The 11,060-nt window shown below is 37.4% G+C and overlaps 1 protein-coding gene across 1 annotated transcript in view; it reads right to left on the reverse strand.

Annotated features, from left to right (window-relative positions):
* Positions 1-11,060, reverse strand: part of Bank1 (B cell scaffold protein with ankyrin repeats 1) — a 260,238-nt gene that overhangs the window by 51,639 nt on the left and 197,539 nt on the right. Inside the window, exon 8 of the mRNA XM_021195807.2 lies at positions 665-743. Coding sequence (XP_021051466.1) covers positions 665-743 — 79 coding nt within the window. The remainder of the gene's footprint in view (positions 1-664; positions 744-11,060) is intronic.

Genomic DNA, 11,060 nt, shown 5'->3' on the forward strand with positions numbered 1-11,060 from the left:
AGGAGAAGGAGGGAGGAGGAGGGGGAGGAGAGGAAGGGGAGGGGGAGGGAGAGGAGGAGGAGGGGGGAAGGAGAAGGAGGAGTAAGAGGAAGAGGAGGAGGGGAAGGGGAGGGGGAGGAGGAGGAGGAGGGGGGAGGAGGAGGAAGAGGACGGACGTTGAGATGCTCATCATAAATGCTGACAATGATGGTAAGCAGGCCACTGTATGCTAATAAGACCTGGCCTGAACCTGTAGGAACTCAGAATTCATCTTCAAACATTAGACATAGAGTTGCATTACTATGGCATGAGCATCTTATGAAACATCCTAACCTCAGCTTCCTACTTCCCAGCTGAGAGGACTCAGCTCCACTAAAAAAGAAAAAGAAAAAGTGATTCAGTTTTGAAAAATCGACTTGGAAACACAGGTTTCAAAAACTTAGAAAAGAGTATCAAAGTGACTCCTGTTATTTTTCAGGGTAGAAAAACGCAGATTTCATTATTAAATCTTGACCTTGTTAAAGGCATTTACTTATCAAACTTGAGGCAAAAAATTATCCTACCTCAATATTTAAAAATTCTTCAGTTGATGAACTATCTTTCTACATTCTGTTCAGTCTTATTTTTAAGTTTAATATACCATACTCCAAGCCTATATGTATTCATGGAGTAGAGAAAAACTTACAGGGTGAATATGTGGAAAATGAGATTACATCTTCTTCATAGTCATTTTCTTGCTCATTATTTCTGCCAGTGTTTTGGCTCTGAAATGAAGGAAGGTAATTTTTAATAATGTGTTTTAATCTTACCTAGAAGGAAAGAAATGCTGTTAAAGTTTTATTAAAGACTTATTTCTTCATTACCAATTTTGGTTACTACAATCTACATGTGCTCAATAATATTTGGCATTAAAAGAACAAATGAGAAAATGAGCCATCCATCTTGAATAACAAATTAATTTGAAAAAAGAAACATAACAACTGTTTTAGCACTTGAAGAAAATCATGAGTTTGGGTGTGGTAAAGACCTCCATCAAGCTGAATATAACTGTTTCTCTTTAAACTGTTGCTTTTATTATTTGAAAGAGGTGGATTTTTTAAATCAGGTATATTATGTTAGAATGAAAGTAATAAAATTACAGAGATGTTTATTCCAAATCTTTATAAGGAAGAAAGTAAGCTGACTTATTTCTACTTATTTGTCAATTTGAAGTCAGCTCTAGTATTTATGTATTTATTGGCTTATTGATTTGATAACTTATTTAGCTGCTGGGGAGTTTCAGCACAGGGTATTCCACATGCTAAGTTTTCACTCCATCACTGAATCACACCCCAGGATCTACATGCCACATGCTACTATATTTAGAAAACAGAATTACTGAGAGAGGACAAAATCCTCTTAGCACTGGAAGAGCTAGTTTTATTTAAACTCTCTGGGGAGATGGCGCTCCTATAATTGTGGAACATAGACACCCAAACAATAGCAACTGTATTTGTCAAAATTACATAGAGAAAAGGATGGAATATGACTGTATTTACCAGGGACCACAAGTTTTAAACACACATTTCAAATGGCTTATTCAAAATACAGTTTTGTTTTTTTTTTTAAAAAAAGAATTGACAGAAATGAGGAGACCATTTGTTCTATGTTAGAAGCACCCATACTGGTGTACTCAGTCAGCCATGGTATTCTCAGGTATGTGACCTGTACCCTGACCTCATCAATTTTATTTGCCATCTATGTTGGCCAATGAAAACCCAATGGAACTGATTTATTTTTTTTAATGAGTGTTCTTCACAAAAGCATCATAACCTCTATTTTTCCTGGGAATCATAAAAATAAGGAAGGAGCGTCTCAGTTCTTTGTTGAGTTAATATATCGTTGTAGACTTTAGTTCTTTCTTCTAATGGTAATGTACAAAATGTTATCATTGATGTGTTAGATAATATTCGCAAGTATTAGTATTATAAAATCATAAAATCTTGCTTTATATAGAAACTTTTGGTTTCTAATTAGCGTAACCTGACATTTTATAATGTGGATCAAGAATATAGTTTAGACGTCTATAGTATTCTCAAAATTGCACAAAGGATTTTTTAAAATACCAGTTAGACATCAGAAATAATTTCCAAAGACTTGAAGATTTATGAAAATTACATTAAGAGCTAGTGCCTAGATATGATTGTAAAGAAATACAAATATATTGGAGTAAGTTTTGTGTCACGGTTTAAGTCAGCTAGTATCTGTAAATAGCCTAAATCCTAGAGTATCCCAAAGGAACCTCCTTCTAAATTTTATCTTAGCCCAAGTTCTATGCAATTAATATTTTGTGTATTTAATGTTATGTGAGAAATTGTCTTCTCTAGCATTTGAATCAGAATAATCTGAAATTATTCTGAAATATTAATACTAGAAAAACAAATGTTTACCTCTCATCTCCTTACAATTGTATTTTTAAAATATGCTTGATTTGATGATACATCAATATAATCACTCTTATGTAAAACCAATGACGATGTCAAGATGAGTCTCACTCCACTCCAATGTCTAGACACTAATGCTTGGCTGTGTGTCCTAGTGGATGAAGTATGGGCTGTAGCTAAACTGAAAGAGAAGTCACAGCTGAGTAATTCATCAGCTATATGATGTCAGGTCAAATACTTTAAACCTCAATTTTCTACCCTGTGAAATGTGAGTAGTATTATCTATGCCCCTCATTTTATTAAGGCTTAATGAGACAAACATAGACTTGATATATTTTTCTTCTTATAAATACTTTTAAGGAAGCATGGTTTCTTTTCCTCTGTCTGACTTTACATTTGTTAAACATTCAGTCAAGTTTCTATATAGTACATATCCTGTTATCAAAGGAAGAAAGTTAAACACTAAAGTCAAAATTATCATATTGCTGCTGGAAGATAAAGGGAAAAATATTCTATTTTATTTATTTTAATAAAGCTTCATTACAGATAAAATAGAAAAATAAAACAGAAAATTAAATTAACCCCAATAGAATGATGGTTGCTGATTTTAATTCCCCAGCTCTACCAATAGACAGGTCACCCAGAAAGTGTCCTAACTTGAAGTTAGAGTCTAGGCATCATAGACCAAGCATGGAAGGACAAACAAAAGAGGTGGCCTGGAGATAGATGCTGCAGAAAAACCAGGAGAGAAGGCTGAAAATGCATCCTAAAGCTAAAGGCTTCACCAAAGTTCAGAAGAAAAGCTGTGTCAACCAGCTCATCTGGCATTTGGGACAGTTGTTGGTGACCCTGTTAAGAAGAAGCACAATAGAATTGTGTGGATTCATTAGCCACAGTAATCTTAAGTAGCTCAGTATGGGCAAGGAATGAAATACATCATGTACAAGATTTCCTTTCAGAAACTGTGTGATCAAGGATTTTACATTCACAAGGTAACTATACTCGGGATTTGGTTTTCAAAACATGAACTGACAACATCAGAGCGAGAGTGCCTCATTACAGTCAAGGACTTCAGTGAGGGTATAGACAGGATGTTTAAGAACTCTGATCTCAAAGGCTGGAGGAAGGGAGTTAAATATGACCATGAAAGTTTCTACTCCACCAGTATCTGGTGACCAGCTCTCAGCCTAAAGCCTTCTTTTAAAGATCACTCCTTCAGAGAATTCTCTGCCCTTCTCACACATTTTACATTACACACATATTAATTACATTTTTACATTAACAAGGCATTTTCAGTGAGACCTAGAACTAAGCTAGAGATCTAGAGAAGAACATGTTCAGCTTAAATATGATTTGTAGTGGATCTAGGAACACTTGAAAATATATTAGGAGTAGATGCATGACTATGAAGTAGTCCTTTAATCTCTGAAACAAAGAGTAGTTTTATAGTGGACAGATAAACTATTGATTTGATTAGTAAGGTATAACTGAAAAATAAGACTGACAGAACTGAACTTCAAGTACAGAGTCGAAGTTGTGCTTTGAAGATTTCAGAAGAGCAGTTAGCTATGGGCTACTGAGCATCAACTATAAAACATACTTGTTCGACTACTGTCTTACTCCTTTCCAAAACCTAAGATGATAAACTGGCCATGATATTATATAGATAAGTTTGGTACTACAAATGTCTGAACAGTACACGGAAGATGAAAACCACAGAGCTGTGTCTATATTGTAGAGATGAAGCTGGGTGGGAAGAAAGCCATGGGAAGAAGGCTTTAGTGAGTAAGTACAAGGATGAGGAAAAAAAGGCAGAGAAACAAAAGAGGTTTAACTACACACTCGACAGTCTAAACTAAGAAGAGAGTTGTTCTTAATTAACTATTCTTGATTTCAGAATGATATTCAGAACTGAGCAGAGACATCTTACACAAGGAAGAGTTTCTGGCTTAGGGAACTTTACCCAAAATTCTCAACAACTTTAACCCAGGAAGTTCTAGGCATACCATTCACAAGTAAAAATTTTAAACATGATCATGATCACCAACATGGACCAATCAGGCAGCAAACATTTCTTGAGGATTTTTCTCTGTGTATAATGCTAGAATAAGTGGCAAGTTTCTTTCTTTTTTATTAGATATTTCTTTATTTACATGTCAAATGTTATCCCCTTTCCTAGTTTCCCCTCCAAAAATCCCCTATCCCCCCCTCTTGCTTCCCAACCCACCCACTCCCATTCCTGGTCCAGGCATTCTCCTACACCAGGGCATAGAGCCTTCATAGGACCAAGGGCCTCTCCTCCCATTGATGACCGATTAGGCCATCCTCTGCTACATATATAGGTAGAGCCACAAGTTCCACCATGTGTTTTCTTTGATTGGTAGTATAGTTCCAAGTTTCTTTGATTGGTGGTATAGCTCTGGGGGTACTGGTTAGTTCATATTGATGTTCCTCATATGGGGCTTTAGTCCCCTTCAGCTCCCTGGGTATTTCTCTGGCTCCTTCATTGGGGACCTTGTGCACCATCTAATGGATGACTGTGAGCATCCACTTCTGTATTTGCCGGGCACTGGCAGAATCTTGAAGGAGACAGCTATATCAGGCTCTTGTCAGCAGGCTCTTGTTGGCATCTACCTAGTGTCTGGGTTTGGTGGTTGTTTATGGGGCGGATCCCCAAGTGGGGCAGTCTCTGGATGGTCATTCCTTCAGGCTCTAAGTGGCAAGTTTCTAAGAAGACATGGAGAGGTAATGTATCATTCCCCAAAGATGCTAAATATTTAGCTTGGGAAAAAAAATCAATGTCAGATACACTAATGAATTATAATTTTGTCTTTTGCTTAATTGAAAATTTCAGTATAAGATACTAGTAAAATCATTCTTTATAACATAGCTAGGACTGGGTTTGGAAGAATGAGAAGGGTTTGAGAGACTCATTGTGAATCTAACTGTAGAAGTTGATGGATGTTTACTGATCTAACAGATGTAGGGGCAACAGATGATTTGGAAGAAGAACAAATGTTGCTGTTCTAGTAAAGAAAAGCAAAGGCAAGACTGGGCGATTCATGCAAAGAGAAAACCATGTGATCCAAACAGCAGCTGACATTTTGTCAGATGGGAATTGTGACAGGAAGCAAAATGGCAGTCCTTCTTTACAGTAGCTTAGTTGCAGAGGTCTGTAGAGCAGCTGCCCGTGATTGGCAGTCTGCCTTCACTCATCAGCACCCCCCCCCCCTTGGAACATATATAGATTCCATAGGTTGTGAGTTCTGAGAATGGAAAGCCATCACATAGATCTGGTTTTAGGTCTTTCCCTCCCATTAGTACTTAACATTAGCTCAGCAAGTTCCTCCCTGCCTTGGCTTCTTTAGATGTCAAGAGAGCTTGAATATATCTCACCTAATAGAGTTACTGAAAAAGTGTAAGTGATAGCAAGTACTTGGAATAAAGGTTGGTGAATGGAAAACCCTCTGCAACTGTTATCTGTATTATTTTAAGAGTGTTTTACTACAGAACTACATTTTATGTTGTCACAGTTCATATACAGTCATAGTCATGTTTATGTCAACATTTATATTCAGTTACAAGGTTGAATAAAGATGAGTTGTATTCAAAGTTTAATATAAAGAATAAAGTCCAAGAGTCCAAAATTATAAAATATTAAATCTGGACACTCAGGCATCAATGGGAGAATGGGCCCTTGGTCCTGTGAAGACTCGACACTCCAGTATAGGGGAATGTGAGGGTTGGGAGGCAGGAGAGGGTGAGTGGGTGGGAGCACACCATCGTAGAAGCAGGAGGAGGGGGATAGGATAGGGTTTTTTTTGGAAGGGGGGAAGTAGGAAAGGGGATAACATTTGAAATGTAAATAAATAAAATATCCAATAAAAAAAAGAAAATGATGTGATATGGAAAAAAATCTTTTAAAATCTTTTAAATTACACCTAATTTCGGTACAGGGACTCAAGCAGAAATTATATTATAGGTTCATGCCAGACCTCTTTATACACATAGGCATTAAGCAGGGTTCCTGGGTGTGGTGTGTAGGTTAGGCACTCATACCGGCTTGAGATTCCATTCGGTATAGCTTCATCTGTAAAGCCATGAAAGAGATGGAAATCCCAGAATGTAGGCTGATGGAACCTCAAATTACCCTACACATTATTAAACTTGGATTTTACAACACTGACACTACAAATATTTGTTTATGATAGTTTCAAAATTAACTTCCCTTCTTCTAACACAAAATGATAGAAGGTAGGACGCATGGCACCCACCCATAATGCATTGTATAATGGGGATGCAAAGGGAAGGGACCAGCCATTCGCATAGATGGGCTACAGAGTTTATGTGTAAGCAGTGAGGAACTGATAAAAGACCTTGACTGAGCATGTGCATTGCCACACCTAGAGCATCAGTCTCTCTAGTTTTCTGTTTATGGCAAGAACAGGAGCATGCATACAGTTCACTACTGAGCATTTCAAAGTCTAGACATTGGTTTTCACCTCAAATTTAAATCTAGTAAATAAAGTTCAATTGAGGACACACGCCAGGCACCACCACGACGAGGATATAAATCATTAAGTTGTTTGGCATATTCTAATCAAATCAAGCTTTAAAATGATATCATATTAAGGGACACCAAGTAGAAAGTAGAGCGCAAACAGATCTGCATGGCTTCAAATTGGCAGACTGAAGTTAGTGAAGGCAAAAGGCCAGGTTTACATTTGTGCCAGCCATTTCTGAAAGCCTGTTGTCGGCTGTTTCCAAGTCTTTAATAATTTGAGTCAGGGTTAAAGAAGCAAATGGTCAAAATATCAGAGCAATAGAGGTCTGCATTGCCATCCGTACCACGGGAGGATACTCTATTCATCTAAAATAAGAGGTATGAGTGGTTTCTGAGTGCAAGCTAGAAGCAAACGTAAAATGCCAGTTAGACACTTAGCAATTTCCTACAGAAATTATACTCTTCAGTTGTTAGATAATAAGTGTTATTTGACAAATGAAACAAAGGGCTGTTTAATTTTATACTATTACGATGAACAAATAAGTGTTATTTGACAAATTAGACAGAACAATCCTCAGTGCCTCTGTTGCTGCAAATCTACTCTCAGGATTCATGTGGCTGAGATCATTGCAGTCTCCAAATACGGAATGAGGAGAGCTGGATCCTATTGATCAAAGTATTTGAGACACGGATGACTGATAGCAAGGAGAGGTGAAACACTTATTCATTGAAGATGTGGTGGGAGGCTAAACAACATTTCTGCTCTCAAGGCTCAAATGATCATTGGTGGGAGTGAAGTGTTTTATAAGGAGGAAAAAGAATAAGACCCCTTGCGATACCTATACATAGCTCTGATGAATAATTTTCTTATTAAACCTATCACAGTCACTTCATCACAGTTGTCAGGTTCTGTTGGCTTTAGTTAGCAGGAGGCAGCTTCAATCCTACTGCACTGTGGCTAGTGCATTAGAAACACACATACCCAGATTTTTCTTCAAGGAATATCACTTCTGCATAAGAGATATACATGGCACATCCCAAAGGAGCCACAGACTGTAGCAAAGTACAACCGAGGTTGATAATAAGCACAAACTTCTTAACGTGCATTTTCTGTAATTGAATGTACTTAAGGTAATGTCAAAAAGAAACCTTTCCTGGTAGAAGGAAAAGCATTGCTATTAAAGAAATTTATTTCCCCCATACTTGCATAGGAAATCAAATTCAGAGAGAATCAGTAAAAACAATAAGCTCACATTGGCAGAAAAACATCCTTTTCTTTAGTCCAGATATGACCAGAAATTTGTAATACTAAAATAAATTTTATTTTATGGGGCCCATTGCCAAGACACTAAATAGTCACTGTATATTTTATGACTACTATACAATAAGCCCATACCACTTCATTCTGCCACTAAGCATCGTGAGTTTCCTTGTAGTGAAGGAGAACTTAGCATTTTAAAGCCACAAGGGATTTATTACACAGATTTCATCTATGGGCGATAAGAATTTCTAATCTTCATAGGCATAATCTGAAAGGGATCACAGCTAGTCTAAAGGAAGCCAGAATTCAGCTAGCACCCATTTAAATCTGGAAGCAGCATTCTCCATAGTGTAGAGGCATATAGACAGATATAAGTCATCTTGTCTACTAAGCCCCGCCTTCAGCTTCAGCTATTTGTGGGAAGGCATTTCCTGGTTTATAAATGAAGACCACCTCTTATTGCTTAAAGGCTGAGCTAAGAATTTGATGCGTGGGATAGTTTCAAGCTTGAGTATGCGTATTCCCAAGGAGTCTTTAAAAAAATCCATTTGGAAAGAGGGAAAATGTTCATGATATTCACTTTGTCTTAAAGTGTCTCTGACAGCGGTAAAAATCCATACCAACTGATGATGGCCTAACACAAAGGGAATAGGGAAACACTATCTCAGCTCATCTTCCAGCACCCATGGTAACATTTTGTCTAGTTATCTGAGCAATTTTGGATCACTATGGAATGTGGAATTATAACACCAAGGTAAGGATTTCTTTATCTTACTTGGGATTGGCATTTACTAACTTCTAAGTGAAGTGAATGAATAAAAGATTAAACAGTTTGCCCCCACGACAAACAGTTCTATAAAAATTTACAACTCACCAAAAAAGTCAAACTGTCTTTAAGACAAATCAGAAACAATATCAACTCAACAGAAGCAAAGTCCAGACAGTAAAGAAATATAATAACGTTGAAGACAATAATTTTTAGTTTTATTAAAACACTCACTCAAACCGTACTAAATGGAAAAGAACTGGAGACCAGATTAAAAATTAAATTGTTTCTTTTAGTAAAACTCATACTTATAACATATATAATAGCTGAAATATCCTTATTATTAATAGTCACTATGAATAACTTTTTATTTTCTATGTTTCAGAACATACTATAAGCTTTATAATTGGCCTAACATATTTAATTTTTAAGGTACCTTTTTTGAGTTAGGTTACTGTTATGATTCTCATTAAATGAATGAAAAATAAGAATGATGAGTTAAATCACTTGCCCAATGATATTCAGTTAGTATTCTTACTGGAAGTCCCACACAGTAAGACAAATAAGAAAATAAATACTAGAATTCATCTAATATACATGACAAGTTACCGACTCTATACACTGAGTCACAAATGTCATAGAAGGGATAGCTCAAGAGTTTTGCAAGAAACTAACCTCAGGTTGGTGGCATCTAAGACTTCTAGTTAGGATCATAAGACATTGAAAAGAGATAAAGGTAGGGCAGGCCACTGTGGACAGTAAAGAACGTAATCAGAACAGCTGAAGAATGGAGCAAGAGACCATAGGTTCTATTTGAGGGACAGGAACTGCCTGGCTTAGCCAGAGGGTTGGGAAATGGGTATCTGTGCATGGAATTCAGGAAAACCCCTCTCGTTCAGTTCCTGTTCCCCAATCACTCAGGTCAGAGGCTGGGATCTGCCTAGAAAGAACACATAAGATATATAGGATATTCCGGACTACTGACAAACTTCCATAGAAACAGAAGGCCCATTCTCAATTCATAAAGAAGAGATGGGCACAACTGTGATAAGGACACTTTAAAGCAGAAAACAATATAAAAGAATCCCATAGTATGGATGCCAATTAAGGAGTGTAATGGAAGGCCAGGGCTAGAGCACTGAGGACCAGCCTTCCAGGAAAATTTTTCTTGTTTGTTTCTTTTCCCTTAATGATAAATAGCTTAGGCATTTTTGAGAAAACACACACACACACACACACACACACACACACACACACACACACACACACACACGGCTTGGTTACATGCACGGAGAAAGTATCTTATGTTTCTTGTGTTCAAAGATTTAAAAAATGGGGTGAATGGAGATACGTAATCAGAGAATGCTGCAAGCTGCTTTAGGTCTGAATCTTTCAAAACCAACAACAAATGTTACAAGTATACAGCTTTCGAAAGACTTCAACTCCGAGTAGCATTGAACTAACTTAAGTTTGGCTCCACCTTCCAAACCTTTCTCAAACAATGTAACAAACTGCTTATTCTCATCAAGTCCGAAATGGGAAAGAGAGGCTAGCAGGTTCCTTGAATGATTGCTTATAGTCACTGGATGAACTGAATGTCTTGTGCTCAGTACTACCCGCCACTCCTCATCCAGCGATATAAGGTGTGTATGCAGACACCCTAACTTCCCAGTCTTCCAATCAAACCCAGATTGCATCAGGAGGGGAAAAAAGCAAATACGTACAAGGAACAACATATCAAATGCACTGAGTTCTGTAACTTGAGTCATAAATACTTAGAGGAACAGAAACTGCTTAGCAGTCATGTCTGTGACCCCAGGACTTAGAAGGTGGAGGTAGGAAGGCCAGGCACTGGAGGCCAGCCTGTGCTATAAGCTATGTAATGAGTTGACATCCTCTCTTTAGTTATTTAGTAGAGTATTGACTCAAAACATCAGAATAAAATTACCTGGATTATGTTTCTTGCTGTATATAAAATAATGTGTTTTGAAGTGTTTACATATATCCTAGTCTTCGCATCAGTCGCAGAAGCTTGGTAGGAGAGTCACATGGATGGTGACAGGAGGAGGAGGAGGAGGAGGAAGAAGAAGAAGAAGAAGAAGAAGAAGAAGAAGAAGAAGAAGAAGA

The sequence above is a fragment of the Mus pahari genome, chromosome 4, assembly GCF_900095145.1.
Source record: "Mus pahari chromosome 4, PAHARI_EIJ_v1.1, whole genome shotgun sequence".
Lineage (NCBI taxonomy): Eukaryota > Metazoa > Chordata > Mammalia > Rodentia > Muridae > Mus > Mus pahari.